Source organism: Entelurus aequoreus, linkage group LG01 (assembly GCF_033978785.1).
Source record: "Entelurus aequoreus isolate RoL-2023_Sb linkage group LG01, RoL_Eaeq_v1.1, whole genome shotgun sequence".
NCBI classification, from domain to species: Eukaryota; Metazoa; Chordata; class Actinopteri; order Syngnathiformes; family Syngnathidae; genus Entelurus; species Entelurus aequoreus.
Genome location: NC_084731.1, coordinates 25,096,692 through 25,121,669, shown reverse-complemented (window position 1 = coordinate 25,121,669; position 24,978 = coordinate 25,096,692). Strand labels below are relative to the sequence as shown.

The 24,978-nt window shown below is 40.4% G+C and overlaps 2 protein-coding genes across 2 annotated transcripts in view; one reads left to right on the top strand and one right to left on the bottom strand.

Annotated features, from left to right (window-relative positions):
• grm6b (glutamate receptor, metabotropic 6b) overlaps nt 1–10,086 on the top strand; it is a 96,412-nt gene extending 86,326 nt beyond the window's left edge. The window contains exon 12 of the mRNA XM_062046151.1: nt 7,343–10,086. Coding sequence (XP_061902135.1) covers nt 7,343–7,582 — 240 coding nt within the window. The 3' untranslated portion in view covers nt 7,583–10,086. The remainder of the gene's footprint in view (nt 1–7,342) is intronic.
• Nucleotides 10,087–13,984: 3,898 nt separating this feature from the next.
• On the bottom strand, nt 13,985–24,357 carry traip (TRAF-interacting protein). The gene is made up of 15 exons (XM_062046094.1): nt 23,933–24,357; nt 23,794–23,851; nt 20,438–20,521; nt 20,303–20,342; nt 20,094–20,221; nt 19,913–20,007; nt 17,716–17,829; nt 17,540–17,627; nt 17,377–17,466; nt 17,205–17,293; nt 16,980–17,132; nt 15,296–15,341; nt 15,128–15,220; nt 14,998–15,048; nt 13,985–14,370 (listed from the first exon to the last, which is right to left on the bottom strand). Exons 1-15 carry the CDS (start codon nt 24,028–24,030, stop codon nt 14,263–14,265), a joined length of 1,335 nt encoding a protein of 444 aa, XP_061902078.1. The 5' UTR covers nt 24,031–24,357; the 3' UTR covers nt 13,985–14,262.
• Between the last annotated feature and the right edge of the window lie 621 nt (nt 24,358–24,978).

Sequence of the window (24,978 nt, the reverse complement as noted above, 5' to 3'; positions counted from 1 at the left end):
GCAGATTTTCGCATGTGACTTTGTTTTACTACAATGATTACTCCAATATGATGCCATGCACTCATAGATCTGATACTGCCGTAGTCATGGTAGTGAGGCAAATTGAAATTACAGTAAGTGTAATTAAATCGCTCTAAGGTTCAACATGAAACCTGAGTTGGTTGGTGCTCGCTTCCTGCTTTGCTCACAGGACGACTTCCTGCCTCCTTTCACAGAAAGGCAGAGTTTCATCCACTTTGCGAGTTATTTTCCACTATCACAATGCAGATGTGGGATACGCGGGATAGAAAATGGATGGATGGGTGGACAATGCACAGGACTGTTTAAAAAAAGATTGGACTAAGGCTGCATTATAAACCACTCAGGCTGCAACAATTAAAGCCTGAAGTGCTTTCAGAATCTTTTCACCTCCTCTAAATGGAAATGAAGGGAAATAAGAAAGGGACAGAAGGAAAATAGGTCAGCGGATTTGAGGGATGGTCGCAAACCCTCACGATTTGCATCCCATTCAATAAATCATCACTCAAAAAAGGGTTATAAATATAGACTTTGACTTTTGTCTGGTTCATGAAAATATTATGTGCCTCCATCGCGTGTAGGACCACATATAAGGGATGCGGGCTTCTTCTACCTGCTTGCTGCTCGTCAGTATTCACGTATCATTCACTATTTCTAAGCCGGTATATATCGGCTCGCCTCCAGCTGTAAGCGCATAAATCCATAGCATATATCACCGCTGCTTCTTTCAGAAATATGGAAAGGGGTCATTGAGTAAGACTGACTAAAAGCAGGGATGAGCTTATAAAAGAAACCATTCTGGAGCGATATTAAAGCAGGAGATACAGTGCAGTACATGATGGAGATGAGCGCTGGGCAGTGTACAATCTATAACTTATTTATGCCACAATTATATCTTATTTATGGCACATGTGTGTTGATTTATTCATAACCAGTACAGTTTGCTTGAATAATGAGTTCGTAATTCACTGGGGTTTGTCTCAGGAGAAGTCCCCTCTCTTTACCGCTGTCGGATTGGCGATAGAGGAAGAGCAGCGTGGTCAAAGCCCATAAATAGAGTCTCTCTTCTTGAATACATATACCGGCTCGTGAATCATTAATCAAGGGGGAAAACATGGCCGCTTGAGCTCTGGAATGAAAATAGTCAGGAAAGCAATGCGACAACCGATGGGGCGTGTGTGGTGTTTACTGGCACCTGTGAATGATAGTTATTTGTGACAAACTGGTGGCTCATAAATATTGAAAAAGAGTAAACACACGGGAGGTTACAGTTGTTTTCTCGGAGTGACGGGTTGTCTTGATACCATTTTGGTATCAGTACCCAAAATACTTTTCAACACTTTTCAAAATAAAGGTAACCACAAAAATGTGATTATTAGCTTTATTTGAACATAAAATCTTATGATACATGAAACGTATGTTTCTTATTGCAATCAAAGAACAATGTTGTTGTTCAATAACATAGTGAACATACTAAATAACTTATTAGGGACCGTGTCCCTTTGGGACAGAGGACCCTATTGTATATCTAGCGTTTTACTATTATACCGCCGCCTCTTTGAGCTGTAATTTGACCCCCTTAAAGGCCTACTGAAACCCACTACTACCGACCACGCAGTCTGATAGTTTATATATCAATGATGAAATCTTAACATTGCAACACATGCCAATACGGCCGGGTTAACTTATAAAGTGCAATTTTAAATTTCCCACTAAACTTCCGGTTGAAAACGTCTTTGGATGATGACGTATGCGCGTGACGTAGCCAGTGAAACAGAGGTATGGCTCTCCCACAGAAGCCAATACAAAATAGCTCTGTTTTCATCTCATTATTCCACAGTATTCTGGACATCTGTGTTGGTGAATCTGTTGCAATTTGTTCATTGCATTATGGAGAAAGAAGCTGAGCAAGCAAAGAAGAAAGTTGTCGGTGCGAAGCGGAGTATTTTGCGAGGGAAGTCAGCAACACAACACAGCCGGTGTTTGTTTACATTCCCGAAAGATGCAGTCAAGATCGATGAACTCGGACAACAGAGACTCTTACCAGGAGGACTTTGACTTCTATACACAGACGCCTGTAGAGAACTGGGACAACACAGACTCTTACCAAGATTACTTTGATTTGGATACACAGACGCAGACGCTGTACCGTGAGTACGCAGGTGCGCTTCCAAACATTTGATCGCTTGCCCGTATGTGCGTGTCACGTACGTAACTTTGGTTAAATATATAAGCTTTATGAACCTTGGGTTAGGTGAACGGTCCTTTGGGCTGAGTGATTGTGTGTGTTGTGCAGGTGTTTGAATTGTATTGGCGGGTTATATGGACGGGAGCTAGTATACTAGCTCCTAGCTATAGCTAGGAGCTAGCATAACAAACACCTAGGTGTTTTTATGCGGGATTAATTTGTGGCATGTTAAATATAAGCCTGGTTGTGTTGTGGCTAATAGAGTATATATATGTCTTGTGTTTATTTACTGTTGTAGTCATTCCCAGCTGAATATCATGTCCCACCCGCGCGCTTCCAAACATTTGATCGCTTGCCCGTACGTGCGTGTCATGTACGTAACTTTGGGTAAATATATAAGCTTTATGAACCTTGAATTAGGTGAACGGTCCTTTGGGCTGGTTGTGTTGTGGCTAATAGAGTATATATATGTCTTGTGTTTATTTACTGTTGTAGTCATTCCCAGCTGAATATCAGGTCCCACCCGCCTCTCACAGCATCTTCCCTATCTGAATCGCTTCCACTCCCCACTAGTCCTTCACTTGCACTTTCCTCATCCACAAATCTTTCATCCTCGCTCAAATTAAAGATTAAGATTAAAGATTAAAGTACCAATGATTGTCACACACACACTAGATGTGGTGAAATTTGTCCTCTGCATTTGTCCCATCCCCTTGGGGAGCAGTGGGCAGCAGCGGCGCCGCGCCCGGGAATCATTTTGGTGATTTAACCCCCAACTCCAACCCTTTGTTGCTGAGTGCCAAGCAGGGAGGTTATGGGTCCCATTTTTATAGTCTTTGGTATGACTCGGCTGGGATTTGAACTTCAACCTACCGATCTCAGGGCGGACACTCTAACCACTAGGCCACTGCGGGGAAATCGTCGCTTTCTCGGTCCGAATCGCTCTCACTTCTGGCCGCCATCACTGTAAACAATAGGGAACTTTGCGGAAATGTACAACTGACTACGTCACGCTACTTCCGGTAGGGGCAAGGCTTTTTTTTTGTCAGATACCAAAAGTTGCGATCTTTATCGTCGTTGTTCTCTACTAAATCCTTTCAGTAAAAATATGGCAATATCGCGAAATGATCATGTATGACACATAGAATAGATCTGCTATCCCCGTTTAAATAAAAAAAATTATTTCAGTAGGCCTTTAAGCTGCATTAGGAAGTCGATGGAAAAATTACAGCCATATGTGTACACTTTATTATCTGATTCGTCGAGTAATCGTTAAGATAATCGTTGACTAATCGACTATCAAAATAATCAAGAGTTGCAGCCCTAGTTTGCAGGCAAGGACTATACAGTATTATACAGATGGTAGAGCGGCTGTGCTAGCATAGAGGGTTCCTAGTTCCAATCCAGCTTCTGGCATCCTAGTCATGGCTGTGGTGCCCATTGGCAAGACACTTCACCCACCTTGCTCCTGATGGCTCATGGTTTGCACAGTGCATGTATAAATTACAGACCGTTTACCATTGGCTTAGTGGCACAAATGTATGAAACTCAGACATGAAATGTTCTCCTACTCCGCAAAAACCAAAACCAGTGAAGTTGGCACGTTGTGTAATTCGTAAATAAAAACAGAAAACAATGATTTGCAAATCATTTTCAACTTTTATTCAATTGAATAGACTGCAAAGACAATATGTTTAATGTTGGAACTGAGAAACTTAATTTTTTTTTGCAAATAATCACTAACTTAGAATTTAATGGCAGCAACACATTGCAAAAACGTTGGCAAAGGGGCATTTTTACCACTGTGTTACATGGCCTTTCCTTTTAACAACACTCAGTAAACGTTTGGGAACTGAGGAGACCAATTTTTGAAGCTTTTCAGGTGGAATTATTTTCCGTTCTTGCTTGATGTACAGCTTAAGTTGTTCAACAGTCCGGGGTCACTGTTGTCGTATTTTAGGCTTCATAATGCGCCACACATTTTCAATGGGGAACAGGTCTAAACTACAGGCAGGCCAGTCTAGTACCTGCACTCTTTTACTATGAAGCCACGCTGTTGTAACACAAGCTTGGCATTGTCTTGCTGATATAAGCAGGGGCATCCATGATAACGTTGCTTGGATGGCAACATATGTTGCTCCAAAACCTGTATGTACCTGTCAGCATTAATGGTGCCTTCACAGATGTGTAAGTTACCCATGCCTTGGGCACTAATACACCCCCATACCGTCACAGATGCTGGCTTTTGAACTTTGCGCCTAGGACAATCCGGATGGTTCTTTTCCTCTTTGTTCCGGAGGACACGACATCCACAATTTGAAATGTGGACTCCTCAGACCACAGAACACTTTGTATCAGTCCATCTTCGATGAGCTCGGGCCCAGCGAAGCCGGCGGCGTTTCTGGGTGTTGTTGATAAATGGCTTTTGCTTTGCACAGTAGAGTTTTAACTTGCACTTACAGATGTAGCAAAGAACTGTAGTTACTGACAGTGGTTTTCTGAAGTGTTCCTGAGCCCATGTGGTGATATCCTTTACACACTGATGGTGGTTTTTGATGCAGTTCCGCCTGAGGGACCCAAGGTCACGGGCATTCAATGTTGGTTTTCAGCCTTGCTGCTTACGTGCAGTGATTTCTCCAGATTCTCTGAACCTTTTGATGATATTACGGACCGTAGATGGTGAAATCCCTAAATTCCTTGCAATAGCTGGTTGAGAAATCGTGTTCTTAAACAATTTGCTCACGCATTTGTTCACAAAGTTAAAGTTCAGTTAAGTTAAAGTACCAATGATTGTCACACACACTAGGTGTGGTGAAATTTGTCCTCTGCATTTGACCCATCCCCTTGTTCACCCCCTGGGAGGTGAGGGGAGCAGTGGGACAAGTGGTGACTCTCGCCCCATCCTTGTTTGTGAATAACTGAGCATTTCATGGAAGCTGCTTTTATACCCAATCATGGCACCCACCTGTTCCCAATTAGCCTGTTCACCTGTGGGATGTTCCAAATAAGTGTTTGATGAGCATTCCTCAACTTTCTCAGTCTTTTTTGCCACATGTGCCAGCTTTTTTGAAACATGTTGCAGGCATCAAATTCCAAATGAGCTAATATTTGCAAAAGAAAATTAGTTTTCCAGTTCGAACGTTAATTATCTTGTCTTGGCAGTCTATTCAATTGAATATAGGCTGAAAAGGATTTGCAAATCATTGTATTCTCTTTTTATTTACGATTTACACAACGTGCCAACTTTACTGGTTTTGGGGTTTGTATGTTATTCTTCATGACCTGCTCTGTCATACACCCTTCTTCTTGATGCTTTTCATCTTTTTTCTAACTTCCGTAGTTAATTATTTATCTGTTTGTCCACCATGATATTTCAGTCCAGCCACGGAAACCACACTTGCAGAGAACAACCACAACCACAAACCCCAACCCCGAGCTCTGCTCTTCAAATAAACTCTGAGTGACATTTTCATTTCAATCGGATGCAATTTCAGAGAAAAAGATGTGTGAACCTCATCAAAATGGAAGTCATTTGACATTTAGCATGTCATGGTTTAATACAGTATACAATTTGAATGGTATCCATCCAGTCTCCATTCCGGTGCTTGCATGGGTTTTAGTCCCTGATAGAGTAGTGCAGTGGTACTCAATACATACATTTGGGCCGCCACAAATAGATTTGGCGCCTCTCGGTTAGGTGGTGGTATAATTCCCACGTTGACAGTACACATTAAAAGTGAAGACAGGAAGTGTTTCCTGCATGCAGGGCACCTCCACAAGCCCAGTGTGCATGACCACCGTTGTGGACATGCATACAACATCGCCACAAGTGTGCAGACCAGCCGTTGACTTGTGGGTGTCATGTGACTTTTGTCATTTAGAAACCAGGGGTGCTCAAAGTGCAAGACGGAGGCCGCTAGCAGACCGTGGATTGTTTATTACGGTCCATACTTGAATATTGTACTTTTTACTAGAGATGTCCGATAATGGCTTTTTTGCCGATATCCGATGTTGTCCAACTCTTAATTACAGATTCCGATATCAACCGATACTGATATATACAGTCGTGGAATTAACACATTATTATGCCTAATTTTGTTGTGATGCCCCGCTGGATGCATTAAACAATGTAACGAGGTTTTCCAAAATAAATCAACTCAAGTTATGGAAAAAAATGCCAACATGGCACTGCCATATTTATTATTGAAGTCACAAAGTGCATTATTTTTTTTTAACATGCCTCAAAACAGCAGCTTGGAATTTGGGACATGCTCTCTCTGAGAGAGCATGAGGAGGTTGAGGTGGGCGGGGTTGAGGTGGGGGTAGGGGGTATATATAGTAGCGTCCCGGAAGAGTTAGTGCTGCAAGGGGTTCTGGGTATTTGTTCTGTTGTGTTTATGTTGTGTTATGGTGCGGAATGTTCTCCCGAAATGTGTTTGTCATTCTTGTTTGGTGTGGGTTCACAGTGTGGCGCATATTTGTAACAGTGTTAATGTTGTTTATACGGTCACCCTCAGTGTGACTTGTATGGCTGTTGATCAAGTAGGCCTTGCTTGTGTGTGTGAAAAGCCGTAGATATTATGTGACTGGGCCGGCACGCAAAGGCAGTGCCTTTAAGGTTTATTGGCGCTCTGTACTTCTCCCTACGTCCGTGTACACAGCGGCGTTTTAAAAAGTCATAACTTTTACTTTTTGAAACCGATACCGATAATTATGAAACAGATACCGATAATTTACGATATTACATTTTAAAGCATTTATCGGCCGATAATATCGGCAGTCCAATATTATCGGACATCCCTAATAATTGCCAATGCTAATCAATAGCATGTATGTGCCGCAGCCAATGTAAATTAGCATTGAGCTAGCACATTTTATAAAGTGGAGCTGCACTGTATGTTTGGGCATGCTTGCGTTGTTGGTATTGAACATTGCAACATCACCTAGAGGCCTGACTGAGTCCACTTTGAGTGCTTGTTTCCCCACCAAGTGTTTGAAATATGGCACCGTTTGATTGAATGTGAATGGATACCTAGTAGTAGCGACATAATTCGGTAGCCATCCCAGAGTCACAGAATGTTACAACAATGTCCTGTGAGTAATTATTGTGACCCCCTTTTTGCTCTTTTCCCCCAGATGTTCATCCAGACCACCACCCTGACAGTGTCCATGAGTCTAAGCGCAACTGTCTCCCTGGGCATGCTCTACATCCCCAAAGTCTACGTCATCATCTTCCACCCGGAGCAGAACGTGCAGAAGCGAAAGCGTAGCTTCAAAGCCGTGGTGCAGGCAGCCACCGTGTCCACGCACCTCTCCCAGAAATCTAACGACAAACAGAACGGCGAGTCCAAGATAGAACCGGACAGATCGCAGTGAAGGAGGTCTGTATATATTTTTCATCGATCATCACATGGGCTCTTATAGACATGAAAAAAAAAAGCATTTATCTTGGGCGATTTTTTTCCCCCCCACTTTTTTTGAATATGACACTATGAAAGATGTTCCTGGATTTTTTTTTCTTTTTCACTACTATTTAACTCTTGAACAATGCACAAAAGGAACCTTGAAAGTGAACAACGTTTTAGTTCAATCCCAGAAGGACTGATGATGGCTGAGTGAACCTAAAATAACACTGCAAACATTGTTTGTTTTTTTGATATCATGCCAATCTTATACGCACTCCGACTTGTCAAGGACAGGTTAGTTGTTATTTTCCCTGGGGAAAAATAAGCGCTGTGGTGACCTGTGACCCACGGTGCAATATAGGGTTAAAGAGACTTATTTACTCTCAAAGCACTGCATGGATTTCGTGTTGTGATTATTATGATATATTAGATATGGAAGGGTTGGGTTCAGAACTTTTGCTTGCACTGGATGTCGTTTTTAAAAAGCACTACGCTCTTTACTAAAGATTTTAAAAGGAGCATTCACTATTTCATGTAAAAAATATTTTTTTGCCTGTCTGCGTAAAATGTGCAATGTTTACTATCACCTCACTGTAAAACAATGGCAGCTTCAGTCTATCATCCACACTTTGTCCAGTGATGTGCGGTGAGGTTCATGGTTGGACTCTTTTCAATTGTCTTAAAATTGTTGTGCTCTAATCAGTACACGTTGCTCATTTTGAGAAAAATAAGAAGAAAAGACAATAATTATTTGAGGTAAAAATGCTCTTCTTAATCCTATTTTTTTTTAAAAATGGTATTGATAAAACCAAACCAGAGGTGAGTAGATTAGCCATAAATTGCATTTAAGTAAGAGTACTTCAGAGCAGTGTTTCTGGAGAGAGTTTTCTCTAGAGATGTCCGATAATATCGGACTGCCGATATTATCGGCCGATAAATGTTTTAAAATGTAATATCGGAAATTATCGGTATCGGTTTCAAAAAGTAAAATGTATGACTTTTTAAAACGCCGCTGTGTACACGGACGTAGGGAGAAGTACAGAGCGCCAATAAACCTTAAAGGCTCTGCCTTTGCGTGCTGGCCCAATCACATAATATCTACGGCTTTTCACACACACAAGTGAATGCAAGGCATACTTGGTCAACAGCCATGCAGGTCACACTGAGGGTGGCCGTATTAACAACTTTAGCACTGTTACAAATATGCGCCACACTGTGAACCCACACCAAACAAGAATGACAAACACATTTCGGGAGAACATCCGCACCGTAACACAACATAAACACAACAGAACAAATACCCAGAACCCCTTGCAGCACTAACTCTTCCGGGACGCTACAATATACACCCCCCCGCCCCACAACCTCCTCATGCTCTCTCAGGGAGAGCATGTCCCAAATTCCAAGCTGCTGTTTTGAGGCATGTTAAAAAAAATTAAAGCTGCAAGGAGCGATGGACGGGACCGACTTTGAGGGCTCATAACATCCAAACCTGAGCAGTAATTAAAAGTCTTTCATCAACTTTTAATCAGAAGGGTTCAATCTCTCTCCTGTGCCAATTTGAAGCAGACACGACAAATGCGCTCAGAGGAGATAATGTTTGAAAAAAGGTGACTGTTTTTACACAACTTTTGTTTTGAAGGGGGAATTGCAAACTTCCTGTTGATTTTTGCTGGGGGTTGTCAGTGTATGAAATATAGGTCTAAGTGAGACCTACATAGAGGTTTTTGTTTCATGTCTCTACGACATTCCTACTGGGAGTTAGAGGCAGTTTTGTCTGTTTTCTTCCTAGGGGGCGCTAGAGCGCAATTTGGAGTTTTGGGGTTTGGTTTTTTGATTAAATCGCAATTTTTTCCAGTCCTGATGTGTTTATCCAATTTGGTGAGTTTTGAAGCATGTTAAGGAGGTCAAATTACAGCTCAAAGAGGCGGCGGTATAATAATAAAACGCTAGAAATTCAATAGGGTCCTCTGTCCCAAAGGGACTCGGTCCCTGCACTTTGTGACTTCAATAATAAATATGGCAGTGCCATGTTGGCATTTTTTTCCATAACTTGAGTTGATTTATTTTGGAAAATGTTGTTACATTGTTTACACAACAAAATTAGGCATAAATAATGTGTTAATTCCACGACTGTATATATCGGTATCGGATGATATCGGAATCGGTAATTAAGAGTTGGACAATATTGGAATATTGGATATCGGCAAAAAAGCCATTATCGGACATCTCTAGTTTTCTCAGCTGTCTTCCTTATGGGCCGCAGTGGTACTCAATTGTAATACACTTTTCCACAACTGGTGGCAGTAGTGACAATATCAAACAAACAGAAAAAGTCTTGAGCTAAACTTTCTTAAGTGCAAAAAGTATGACTAAAGTGGGGAAGCTGTCCATCCATTATTTCCATTTGCACTTACATTTCATTGACAGTATATTTAACAAACATAACATATTATTATTTATAATTTTAGATAAATATATTTATTTTAGTACTACATTTTATTGTCATCAGTTTTTATGTGTCCCTTCTAACTATTGCAGTCTTTTTGATTAGTATTTATTTTTGTAATCAGTCTGACCTAAGCCTTGATAATGATCTTTGTGATGAACACAGTAGTCAAAAGAGAAAAGGACAAAAAAATGTTTGTTTAAAATTCCTGGTAATCAGGGAAATGTTTGAACCGGGAAACATGTTGGCTTGAATGTCCAGGGTGAGTGGAGTGAGAAATGTGGGGATTGTGCAAGTTTGAATTTTGGCCCATTCATTTTCAATGGAAAACATGTCCTGCAATTCCTGGTAATCTGGGAGTTTTGGTTAGAAAAAATGGTTAATATGAGCTGAACGTTTTGACACTCGAATGGTTCCAATCGGATGAAAACTGGGAGAGAAGGAGGCTGTCAAAAAAGGAAACATTTCCTGGAAAATCTGGAATTCCTGGTAATCAGGAAAATTTGGGAAGACAAATGTGACAAACAGTGGTGTCTCAGCACAGCCGAACGTTTTGATACTTGGTTCCTATTGGATAAAAACTGGAGGGGAAGGAGGCGGAAGAATATAACTATGATAAATAGATCCATTTTTGATGTAGAACAACATATGTGTAGATTCCCTGTGGGATTCACACAAATATAATATAAATACATGTAGCAATGGGAAAGAAATCTAATGCAACAAAATAAAAGTATGTTGAATTAACACTAATCTGACATGTACAATTTACCCAAAAAATGTAGCGTACTTATACCCACCTCTGCTGAAAACCATTTTTTATCTGTATACAAAGTCAAATCCTTCCTTTGGAATTTCTATAAATCTGTCGCAAAAGTCACGTTTGCTATTTTATTTTAAAAACCTATCAGTGGCTTTGCCTCTCTGTAGAGAGAAAAAAAAAAACCTTTACATCGAAGACATCTCACAGGCTGTGGAAATTAAGTAATGGCGTATAATAAATGTCTGTACAATCATTCCGTTGGCAACATTTGGACAAACAGAAACATCCACGCATACAGAACAAAAATGCTTTTGCTCCCGTTTTTCACGAGTTGAACTCAAAGATCTACAAATGTTACTATACACACGAAAGACCTATTCCTCTCAAATATTGTCCAAAAATCTGTGTGTTAGTGAGCATTTCTTCTTTGCCTATCCCATCCCACCTTACAGGTGTGGCGTATCAAGATGCTGATTAAACATCACGTGCCTGAGGCTGCCCACAATAAAAGGCCACTCTGAAATGGGCAGTTTTGCTTTATTGAGGTCTGGGGTGGTCAGAAAAGCATTCAGTATCGGGTGTGACCACCATTTGCCTCACGCAGTGCAACACATCTCCTTTGCATAGAGTTGATCAGGTTGTTGATCGTGGTCTGTGGAATGTTGGTCCACTCCCCTTCAATGGCTGTGTGAAGTTGCTGGATATTGGCAGGAACTGGAACACGTTGTCATATACGCCGATCCACAGCATCCCAAACATGCTGAATGGGTGACATGTCCGCTGAGTATGCTGGCCATGCAAGAACTGGGATGCTTTCAGCTTCCAGGAATTGTGTACAGATCTTTGCAACATGGGGCCGTGCATTGTCATGCTGCAACATGAGGTGATGGTCTCGGGTGAATGGCACAACAATGGGCCTCAGGATTTCGTCACGTTCTCTCTCTGCATTGAAAATACCATCAATCAAATGCATTTGCGTTTGTTGTCCATAACACACGCCTGCCCATACTATAACCCCACCCCGACCACGGGCCACTCCATTCACAAGGTTGACATTAGCAAACCTCTCTGCCACACACGCCGTCTGCCATCTGCCCTGAAAAGTGAAAACCGTATTCCATCCGTGAAGAGAACACCTCTCCAACGTGGCAGACGCCATCGAATGTGAGCATTTGACGACGACAAACTGCTGTCAGGTCTGGACCCGGATGTGGACGACAAGCATGCAGATGAGCTTCCTTGAGACAGTTTCTCACAGTTTGTGCAGAAATTTTTTGGTCATGCAAACCGATTGTTACAACAGCTGTCCAGTTGGCTGGTCTCAGACAATCATGGAGGTGCACCTGCTGGATGTGAAAGTCATGGGCTGGTGTGCTAACGCGTGTTCTTGGTGGTGAGGCCGGTTGGATGTACTGCCAAATTCTCTGAAACGCCTTTGAAGATTACTTATGGTAGAGAAATGAACATTCAGTTCACGGGCAACAGCTCTGGTAGACGTTCCTGCAGTCAGCATGCCAACTGCACGCTCCCTCAAAACTTGCAGCATCTGTGGCAATGTGCTGTGTGATAAAACTGCACATTTATTTTGGCAAAAAAAAAATGCTCACTAACAGATTTAGACAGATTTGTGAACAATATTTGAGAGGAATAGGTATTATATGTGTATAGCAAAAGTTTTGGATCTTCGAGTTCAACTAATGAAACATTGGAGCAAAAACAAAAAGTGTTGGGTTTATATTTGTGTTCAGTGTATCATCTCACCGGGTTTATGAAGGATTTACCCAATCTGAGGTAGGCAGAGTGCGTGTAGACCATGGGTGTCCAAAGTGCGGCCCGGGGGCCATTTGCGGCCCGCAGCTAATTGTTTACCGGCCCGCCACACATTCTGGAAATGCTATTGCAAAAATTAAAAAAACATTTAAAAAAGTGGAATGAGGTGAACTCTAACTATAAAAAGTTGCAATGTTGACACAAAGCTACCATGCAGGCTTTTTTTTTTCTTTTGTCTATCTTTATTCTTTTTTTGCCATTGATCCAAAAAATAAATAAAATCAATGTTATAACGAAGGCTCCAATTATTTCAAATATTTCACTTTAAAATGTTTTATGTGGGAAATATTGCATATATTGTGTGGTTGCCATACAAAAACATCAACATTTTATTTGCCAAAAGAGCATAAAACAAACAAAATAATAGTTCAAACGTAAAATCGACAGATATATCTGAAATTGAGCTCGTAACTTAAGTGTTGAAAGTAAAAAAAACAACTAATGTATCACTTTCTGAGTGGGGCACCTTTTGGATCCCAAATATAATTAATGGGATTTTTATTTATCTTTTCACTGTGATTACTCAAAAAAAATAATGAGTTAAAATCAATGGTGTCCTGCATTATTGATATTTTTAAGGCTCTAATTCTTCACATCAAACATTGCTTTCTGAATGTTTTGGGCAGTGGGGGAAATACTGCATATTTCAGTTTTATTATAAAAAACTAAGTTGTCTTTGACAGAGGGGGCATAAAACCTTTTTGTTTTTTTTAAACTTTATATCAACCTGAAGTTGATATACTGTACAGATTTACTGTAAGCGTTATACAAAAAAAATAATAATTTGAATTGTTTTTAACATTTTAATGACTTAGACCCTTTATGGTCCCCGGGAGCCATAAAGGTAAAAAACAAACAAAATCCATATATTTTGTTATGGTTTGAAAATGAAAACTATCAAAATGGCCCCCGCATGTTTTAATTTTTCTGTGTGCGGCCCTCAGTGGAAAAAGTTTGGACACCCCTGGTGTAGACTCATCGCAGGTTTCTGCCCTTCATTTGTTTAGGAAATTTATAAATTCAGCATTTATTTCAGAAGAAAATGTAAAATATAAAATATTATTTCACGGTATCACCTACTGCTCCTGACCGTACATCACTGGCTCTATCTCATGAAAGGAAGATCTTAAAAAGGTACCACTAATTGCAATTTCAGTATTTACAGTGAGTTTTCATGCTATTTAAATTTACAATTCAGATTTTATATGAAAGCCAAATTGTGTGATGTTATACAACAGGGGAACTCTGCAAGTTTTCCAGGCAGTACTTTGTCTTCCACAAGCAAAAACGTTGTGTATGCCGCCCTCTGCTGGAGAGAGGACTCCACAACATTAATAAAAAAAGTACTCTTTATTATTTAAGTGTTGTCCATTTGATAGGATCAATCAACTAAAACATTTTGACTACCATACAGCAGATTTTAAATAAGTGCAAAAGTGACCATTTTTCATAATTCCGACTCAACCCCATAAATTCATTCTCACGCAAAAACAAAACGTCAGAAAAGATTGTCTGACGGTTGAAACATAAAATGTTCCAATGTCTCAAAAAGTGTCCTATAAAGTGTTTTTTGAGAAAGAGTCCTGTTCATACGTGCTGTGTGACTCCCTCATTCCAGGAAGCTGTCCAGCGTCAGGCAGGTCGTCGCCTTGGGAGGGGGCCTGCTCACCTTTTTCTTTTTAGCTTTCATCAGTGGGCGGATCTCTGCCAATGGGGACTGCGTAGGAAGGCCAGGTCAAGGAACAAATTGCCAACAAAAATTGTGTTTTTCCTGAGCGAGATTGCATAACATCCATTCAGTCAACTCATGAGTGGAGTAAGGAGGCAACGGTTATGGATTTTCACTGTACAATTATTGTCTGAGTAAAAATCATGGCTTCACAAATAATCAAGTGGTACAAAAATGGACAGATTGACATTAAAGACCTATCTAGATGATTAAAGGGGCTGTTTGCAACATTTGCACAGATGCCTAGAGGGCGCCAGCTTTCCAATGTATTTTAGGCAGAGGTGGGTAGTAATGCGCTACATTTACTCCGTTACATCTACTTGAGTAACGTTTGGGATAAATTGTACTTCTGAGAGTAGTTTTAATGCAACATACTTTTACTTGAGTATATTTATAGGCAGGTTGTGCCGAAAAAAATGTACAGGCATAATGTCTGAATTGGAGGACAGAAACACATATTTGTGTTCAAATAAACGTGATGTTTAATCGCAGTTATTAGCAAAATCGGTTAACTGTTGAATCCCAAAAACGAACATCAAACTGGGTTAAAGTAAAGAACCCACTCCTACCGTTCAAAAAAGTTAGCGACTGCCATAGCAAGTAACAGAAGGATACAGGTTGGAAGAATTTGGTCCGTCCTCCTAATCCATCGTAACCACTTTTCACCTAAAATGAAGAGTAACTTTAGTTATTTAAATGACAAACATGTTTCCAAAAGATGTCGGGGGAGGACTTGTTCACATACAGCTCCAAGCTTCCTCTGAGGGTCCAACATGCTCCCAAAAGTCTTCTTCCTGAAGAGGAGGGAATTCCTCATAAAAGGATCTTCCTCTCGGGCCTGAGTGACAAAATGCTCCAGTTATACTCTCAAATTTGGAAATAGACCTTCTATGAAATGATCCATGAAATGTACCTTGCTTAACGACGACGCCTTCTCTTTGTGTTTTGAGACGGATGACCTGGTAATTGAAGCAGTTATAAATGCTAACAAATGTACTTCTTCCAGTAGTCAATATGACGTAATATAGAAATACAGCAATGACACTCGACAGTAGTTAGTGTACAGCTTGTATATCTCAGTGATGTGATCTGGGAAATACAAAAAAACCCCCAACAGCAATATTGGGATAGTCTCTCGCCATGTCGCACTTCAAAGTTTGTGGCTTCACTCTATCATGGATTTTTTTAAAAAAAGCATATTTAAAGTATTTTTTATGCGGTAGACAAATTAATTATAATGAATAATTCCTACATGGTGGAAATGCAATTACCACGGTCAGGCTAAGGACCAATTAACATTGATAATTGAGGGAATACTATTATTATGACAACGAACCCAAACACACCTCCATGATAAGTTCCTTGCTGAGGCAACAAATTTTGTTTAGATCGGATTTTTTAAAAAATATTTCATTAAAAAACACAAAAGTGATATTGTGACGCCAAAAAATTACCGTATTTTCCGCATTATAAGGCGCACCTAAAAACCTCAAATTTTCTCAAAAGCTGACAGTGCGCTTTATAATCCGGTGCGCCTTATATATGGACCAATATTGAGCCACAACAGGTCTCGCAACTACGGCAGTGTTTCCCACACATTCATTTATTTGTGGCGGCCCGTCACCAAAGAGTTACGTCCACCACAAATAAAATTAAAAAATAATTAAAACATTTTTTTTTTTTTTTTTTGTGTGTCCTGTCCAGCTTCTCAGGTAAATCATATAGTTGATGTAGATGCCCATATAGGCTGTTCAGATTTACTTTACAAAAGAGAAGTATAGGATACTTCTCTTGTTGCCTTATTTGTATTTGACCACAACTGTTTTCTGTTTATTTGTTACTGACTGCGGCAGGACACCTCTGCCTCTGTTTCACTTTATGTTGCTGGTAAAAAATATGGTTGTAGTAGTAGGCTAAAGTTAAATTATTTAGTATGCACTAATTAAAGGGGCAGAGCTTTAAGAGACATTTTAGCTTTTATATTTTATAAGATATATTTTTTGTAAGAACCACAATTAATAAATATATTTCAGTGAATAACTTATTGTTCAAATCTGTATATAAATATGTACATAAAGTGTTGTAATTATATTGTAAAATGGATGGATAGATGGATGGACATTTAAAACAAAATTGTTATTAATTAGTAAGTATACATTTTTTGAGCCTTTTTAGAGAAAATCATATCATTGTAGCAAATTATGCAAATTACTCGATGATGTCATGGTGACCACGCCCATAGCCACACCGCCACAGGTATCTTGGCAGTTTATGGGAAACACTGTACGGGATGCATAACGTAACCCCAGCCTCTACTGTAGCATCTATTCTATGCGCCTTATAATGCGGTGCGCCTTATATATGAACACATTTTTAAATAGGCCATTCATTGAAGGTGCGCCTTATAATCCGGTGCGCCTTATAGTGCGGAAAATACTGTAATGTTTAAAAAAGCAAATTTCCGCTGACATTTCACATGCCTGGATTTACACAGTGACTACTCTAAGTTTACACCAAGTTTCATTCCTACAGTATTGTCACTAGAAGGTACAGGGGTCGAGGTGCACTGACTCTTGTGAGATACAAAAAATACATACGATTGATGGTCTGAATGCATCTTCTTGGATGGGGCCTTCATTGGTCTCTTGGTCACATCATCTGGGGTCTTTAGGTCAAAAGTCATGTTCAGGTCAACGTCCTCACCATCCACAGGCTGGTGGAGGTGTGGTTTCAGCTCTATAGGAGCCGGGCTGAGAGGGTAGCGGGGAAAAGTCAGGTTAGCACAAATGTGGGATTTTAGTCCAACTGCGAGGGGCGTTTACCTCTCAAAGACCAGCCGGCTGAGTGCCTCGTTGGTCCGTGTTGGCGTAGTCAGAGACTTCTGCAGGAACTCCACCTTCTTCTTCAGACTCTACGGTAAGATACAGTGTGTAATGTATGCATGCAGCTATACCAACATGGATTCCTCTCTATGATTCTCTTGCAGTGCCTTACAGAGATCTCTTTGTCAGCACCCTCCAGATCCTTTTGCAGAGACTCTTTGTCCTCTTTTGCTTGATTCACTGCCATTGAGGCTTTTTGGAACTAAAGAAAAACACCACTTTATAGAGACATAAGCATATTAAATATGATCACTGACTCGCTAAGGTGATTACACCTTGTTGTTGGAAGTGAACACTTCCCTCCTCAGCCTCTCGCACGCGTCGTTAGAAGACTTTAGGCTTCCCTTTAGGTTGTCATACTCTCTGAAAAAAAGAGGTGTCGACGACAGAAATGTCATTCATGGAGACTCACAGTTCTTGTGGAAGGAGCTCAATAAGGACATTTACTTACTTTTTGAGAGAGATACAGTAGATGGAGAGCTGCTCCACAGCAGCCTGACTAACCCCCATGTCTGTAATCATGGACTCCACTTCTGATCTTTGACCTTGTAATAAAACATTCAGGCTGGTGGCCGACGAGCAGTGTGAGCACACAAAGTTGGGAGAAGAACAAAAAGCACATTTAGTATACAGTTAAGTTAAAGTACCAATGATCGTCACACACACACACTAGGTGTGGGGAAATTATTCTCTGCATTTGACCCATCACCCTTGATCCCCCCCTGGGAGGTGAGGGGAGCAGTAAGCAGCAGCGGTGGCCGCGCCCGGGAATAATTTTTGGTGATTTAACCCCCAATTACAACTCTTGATGCTGAGTGTCAAGCAGGGAGGTAATAGGTCCCATTTTTATAGTCATTGGTATGACTCGGCCGGGGTTCGAACTCACAACCTACCGATCTCAGGGCGGACACTCTAACCACTAAGCAACAGTGGTACCTACCTTTTTGTATGCCTCACTTTTTATGAATCACTGTTTTCTTACACAGTCCCTTTTATCCTACGGCCAAACGTTGCGTGTTACTAACTAATCCGTTTACCTCAAGGGTCCCCAAACTTTTTGACTCGGGGGCCGCATTGGGTTAAAAAAATTTGGCCGGGGGCCAGGCTGTATATATATATATATATATATATATATATATATATATATATATATATATATATATATATATATATATATATATATATATATATATATATATATATATATATATATACACACATATATATATATATATATATATATACACACATATATACATTGTCTTTATAATCCGTTTTGTCATTTAACATCAATTAACATTGATGTTCATCAACATTTAAAGGCCTACTGAAATTAAATTTTCGTATTGAAACGGGGATAGCAGGTCCATTCTATGTGTCATACTTGATCATTTCGCGATATTGCCATATTTTTGCTGAAAGGATTTAGTAGAGAACATCGACGATAAAGTTTGCAACTTTTGGTCGCTGATAAAAAAGCCTTGCCTGTACCGGAAGTAGCGTGACATCACAGGTTGTAGAGCGCTTCACATCTGCACATTGTTTACAATCATGGCCACCAGCAGCGAGAGCGATTCGGACCGAGAAAGCGACGATTACCCCATTAATTTGAGCGAGGATTAAAGATTTGTGGATGAGGAAAGTGAGAGTGAAGGATTAGAGGGCAGTGGAAGCGATTCAGATAGGGAAGATGCTGTGAGAGGCGGGTGGGACCTGACATTCAGCTGGGAATGACTAAAACAGTAAATAAACACAAGGCATATACAGGTATATATACTCTATTAGCCACAACACAACCAGGCTTATATTTAATATGCCACATAAACACCTCCCCCCTCCCGTCCATATAACCCCCCAATAAACTCAAACACCCGCACAACACACTCAATCCCACAGCCCAAAGTACCGTTCACCTCCGTAAAGTTCATACAGCACATACAGTATATTTCCCCAAAGTTACGTACGTGACATGCACATAGCGGCACGCACGTACGGGCAAGCGATCAAATGTTTTGAAGCCAAAGCTACGTGCTCACCGTAGCGCGTCTGCTATCCAACTCAAAGTTCTCCTGGTTGTGTTGCTGCAGCCCGCCGCTAATACACCGCTTCCCACTTACAGCTTTCTTCTTTGCTGTCTTCATTGTTCATTAAACAAATTGCAAAAGATTCACCAACACAGATGTCCAGAATACTGTGGAATTTTGCGATGAAAACAGACGACTTAATAGCTGGCCACAATGGTGCCCCAGTATGTCCGCACAATCCGTGACGTCACGCGCAAATGTCATCATACCGAGACATTTTCAGCTGAATATTTCGCGGGAAATTTAAAATTGTACTTTACTAATCTAACCCGGCCGTATTGGCATGTGTTGCAATGTTAAGATTTCATCATTGATATATAAACTATCAGACTGCGTGGTCGGTAGTAGTGGGTTTCAGTAGGCCTTGAACATTGTCACGTTATCGATTGGAAAATTCATTTTTAGACAATATGATTTGCCTGAGCGGCTAGGAGACACCAAGAGTAACAAGCGGTAGAAAATGGATTAGAAAGGAAAGATTAAAAAATTTAAAAATAATAAAAACATTTAACTTGGGACTTCCTGTGGGCCAGGTTTTGGTATAATTGGTTTTAATGCACTCACCTCTCATAGGTTTTCAGTTTGGTCCTCAGTCTGCGAGCCTCCTCCTTAACAGCCTGGGTGTCATTATGTTGAGTCTCCAGGTAGGTCATTTGTTTCTGTAAAGTCAAGTAATAAAAAAAACACCATTAGACATGCAATAATAAAGAAATGTGTTTCAACGTTAAGAAAACAGACTGCATACTCTGAGAGCAGAACACAACTTCTCCTTTTCTACAACGTCTTTCCTCATACTGTCCAAGTCTCTCCCCTGCTTGTCCACAGTGTCCGTAAGAGTCTCCACGGTTTTTTGTTTGTCCCGCCAGTCTTTTTCTACATAAAATAAGACGGTGAAATCTCAGCCTTGGCGTTTTCTTACCGGTAATCATCTTACAAAACAAATATCAATGTTACCTTTAGAACTTAGAAGGACCCTTAGCCTGCCAAGTTCATTCTAAAAAAAAAAAAGGGGGGGAGAAGGGAGACAAATGTCAAACAATGTCTTAAGTCACAGAGGGAATATTTAGAATGTTTAACTAGTACTAGTACCTGCAAGTATTCAGGATCTGTTGAACACTCTTCCTCTGCAGGAATGTTAAAGAAGAGCCTGCTAATAACATGCCTGCTGCTGACCTATGCAATACATTTGATATTAGTTAATATTAGTTCATTGAGCTGGTTGAACATGTGCTAGAACAGGGGTGTCCAAACTTTTTCCAGCGAGGGCCGCAAAGATAAAACTAGAATGCTGCAGGGGCTACTTTAATACATTTTATTACATTAAAGATCCTAGAACCAAAACATCATAAGTCATTCAATATATGCTAAACCAGGCCTGGGCAATTATTTTGACTCGGGGGCCAAATTTAGAGAAAACAAATGTGTCTGGGGGCCGGTATATCTATTTTTTAGGAAAACTAATACAATAAAGTCTGATTGAATGCTAAAAATGTTATGACAGACCGCCTTAAAAACGGAATGGAATTTTAAATGTTTCTTATAACGATAAAACCCTGAATATTGAGAACATACTGTATGAACGTCACACCCCCTCTCAATCGACATATTTTACAATCAAGCCACACCCACACTGCTTGGTGCCTCGTCTGACCTGCTGTGACGTAGATTACCATAGTAACTAGTAGGGTTGTACGGTATACGGGTATGAGTATAGTACCGCGATACTAATTAATCATATTCGGTACCATACCGCCTCTGAAAAGTACAGGTCCGCCACACCCTAAGATTTTTTGTTAAAATAAAGCCAATAATGCAATTTTTTCTGGTCCCCTTTATTTAGAAAAGTACCGAAAAGTATCGAAATAATATTGGTATCAGGACAACACTAGTCACTAAAATATCATGCAAAAGCACAGATTCCAACCATAGAAATACTGTGTATAGTTCAAGACTTACGGTCATTAGAAAACATCACTGCACATCATAATGGCAGCTACACTTTCCATCTTAAAGATATAAAAAAAATATTTATTTCGACCGGATTGAAAAGCTTAACGGGCCGCATGTAGCCCCCGGGGCTTAATTTGCCCAGGTCTGTGCTAAACTATCTGAACACAGCATCCATATCTTAGCTTTGTGTTACCAGTAGCAAAACATAATATACCCTGAATTCAGCATTTTCAAGCGTAAAAATGGATAAATGAAGTAAAAATATCAATATTATAGTAGTATAGGCCTAGACGAGACCAAAACAATCAAAGCATGCTGTTTGGTTTCGTGGCCACTGATTGGCTCAGCCTCTGACAGTGTTACTAATATGAGTGTGCCAACTTTCTTTTTTTGTGCCAATTTTGAATCGCCCGAATGCAGCTGAGATAGGCTCCAGCACCGCCCGCGACCCCGAAAGGGATAAGCGGTAGCAAATGGATGGATGGATGAATCCACATGCCTCAGAGTCATATAACTTGGTACTTGACACATGTTAACTTTTTTAGCCAATTTTGCATCCGAACGCCTCAGAGTCATATAACTTGGTACTCGACACATGCTAACCGTTAACATCCATCCATTTTCTACCTAACATGCTAACTTTTTTTTTTGGTGCCAATTTTGCAGCTAATAGCATCAGAATCATACAACTCGGTACTTGACACATGCTTACTGTTGGCAAGCTAACTTATTTAGCCAACTTTGCAGCGGAACGCCTCAGAGTCAAATGACTTGGTTCTTCACACATGCCAACTATTAGTATGCTAACTTTTTTTAGCCATTTTTTAATCCGAAAGCCTCAGACATATAACTTCAAGGCCTACTGAAACCCACTACTACCGACCACGCAGTCTGATAGTTTATATATCAATGATGAAATCTTAACATTGCAACACATGCCAATACGGCCGGGTTAGATTAGTAAAGTGCAATTTTAAATTTACCGCAAAATATTCTGCTGAAAACGTCTCGGTATGATGACGTTTGCGCGGACATATTGGGACACCATTGTGGCCAGCTATTAAGTCGTCTGTTTTCATCGCAAAATTCCACAGTATTCTGGATATCTGTGTTGGTGAATCTTTTGCAATTTGTTTAATGAACAATGAAGACAGCAAAGAAGAAAGCTGTAGGTGGGAAGCGGTGTATTAGCGGCCGGCTGGACTCTTACCAGGAGGACTTTGACTTGAAAAGCAAACGTGCTACCGTGAGTACCAGCTGCGGCTTCCAAACATTTGATCGCTTGCCCGTACGTGCGTGCCGCTATGTGCATGTCACATACGTAACTTTGGGAAAATATATGTGCTGTATGAACTTTACGGAGGTGAACGGTACTTTGGGCTGTGGGATTGAGTGTGTTGTGCGGGTGTTTGAGTTGTATTGGTGGGTTATATGGACGGGAGGGGTGAGGTGTTTGTTATGCGGATTAATTTGTGGCATATTAAATATAAGCCTGGTTGTGTTGTGGCTAATAGAGTATACTATTATTTACTGTTTTAGTCATTCCCAGCTGAATATCAGGTCCCACCCGCCTCTCACAGCATCTTCCCTATCTGAATCGCTTCCACTGCTCTCTAATCCTTCACTCTCATTTTCCTCATTCACGAATCTTTCATCCTCGCTCAAATTAATGGGGTAATCGTCGCTTTCTCGGTCCGAATCGCTCTCGCTGCTGGTGGGAATGATTGTAAACAATGTGCAGATGTGAGGCGCTCCACAACCTGTGACGTCACGCTACTTCCGGTACAGGCAAGGCTTTTTTATCAGCGACCAAAAGTTGCGAACTTTATCGTCAATGTTCTCTACTAAATCCTTTCAGCAAAAATATGGCAATATCACGAAATTATCAAGTATGACACATAGAATGGACCTGCTATCCCCGTTTAAATAAGAACATTTCATTTCAGTAGGCCTTTAAGTGTTGTACGAGCACATAACTGTTAGCATGCTCACTTCAGTGGCCTTGTGGTTAGAGTGTCCGCCCTGAGATCGGTAGGTCGTGATTTCAAACCGAGTCATACCAAAGACTATAAAAATGGATGGATGGAGATTTAACTTGTTATTTAGTCAGGTTCGGGACAGGTGTGCTGCTGGTGTAGCCACAGTGTACACGTCTGATGTTGCTCACATGGGCTCCACTGAATGCTCAGGGAGTTTTTGCGTTTGCTCACACACATGAAAAATTAGAGGGAACATTGGTGCTAATATCAACCAAACCTAACCCCCCTCCCGGAGTGTAAATAATGTAAATAATTCAATGTATATACTCTGATGATTAACTTGTGTGATGACTGCATTATGATAATATATATTTGTACCATGAATTGATTTAAGTCAAACAAGTTGAAAAACTTATTCGAGTTTTACCATTTAGTGGTTAATTGTACGGAATATGTACTGTACAATCTACTAATAAAAGTCTCAATCAATCAATCAATCAATGGACGCATCCTTACCTGCTTCCTACACTGGGGACATGACTTTATAGGCGCTGCTTGGAACCACTGAAGGAGGCTAACAGGCGAATAAATAATGTAACAATGAAAAAGGAGACATTAAATAAATAAAAAAAAACCTTCAATTTGAGGACGTTACCAGTCATGATGGAAAATGTGGCCGCAGTGGATGGCAGCAACATCTTTGAAGGGATCGAAGAAATCGGCGCAAATTGTACAAACTGCTCGAATAGGCATTTTAATTTCCAAAGAAGCGTCCTGTTGTTATTCTGCAGTAAGATAACGTAGATGGGCGCCATGCATGAGTAAATGTGAAACTTAACAGCTAGCTTACACAACGTTTAGCTACTAGCTGGGCTAATCACCCACGGAGAATGTTATGTCAACTGCACAGTCCGCCGCAACACGCTGGCGTCAACATTGTCCGTTCCGTGCAATTCGGGGTATTTTGATGCTGACTCCTTCAGGCAAATTGCAGTAAGTTAATCACAACGACGACGCATCGAGGCTACTCTATGTTTCCCCGCTGCACGTTCAAACACAAGTCCCGCCCACTCAAATACAAGCCCCGCCCTACTTAGTGAGTTCCGTGGTTGCTCGTAAACATACAACACTTTCATTTCACGAAACAAATTAGAATCTCCAAAAAAACACAAAAACAACAAAAATACTTTAATGTCCGCAGAGCCTGAATGAAGACGTAAAGTTTCAGCGGAGGTGGACACAATGATTGGCTGATTTAGCTGTCAATCTGTAATGTTGGATATTCCATTTCCGGATTACGAAAGCCTAATTTGTTTCGGCTTTTGTTTTTGTTTTTTTCTAAAATTGTAAAGTGTTTGTTTTTTGCTATTTTTTTCTGAAATTGTGAGTTGTTTTGTCTTTTGTGGTCTGTAGTTTTAATTTGTTTTATGTAATGTTAGTTTTTTAGTCATCAGCATGTTCTTGTTTGCGGATGACTCGGCCCTGCTGGTATCAGACAAGGACAAGTCACAGGTGGAGAAAATCCTGGCCACCGTATAAACAGTCGGTTAAATCAGAATCAGCTTTGTAAACCAAGTATGTTTAACACACATTCATTTTATAGGCTAAGTATGTTCAACACACATTCATCAATTTGTTTTACAAAAAATTAATTAATTGATTAATGCTTGAATTAGTCTATAATTAATTTAAATGACTAAA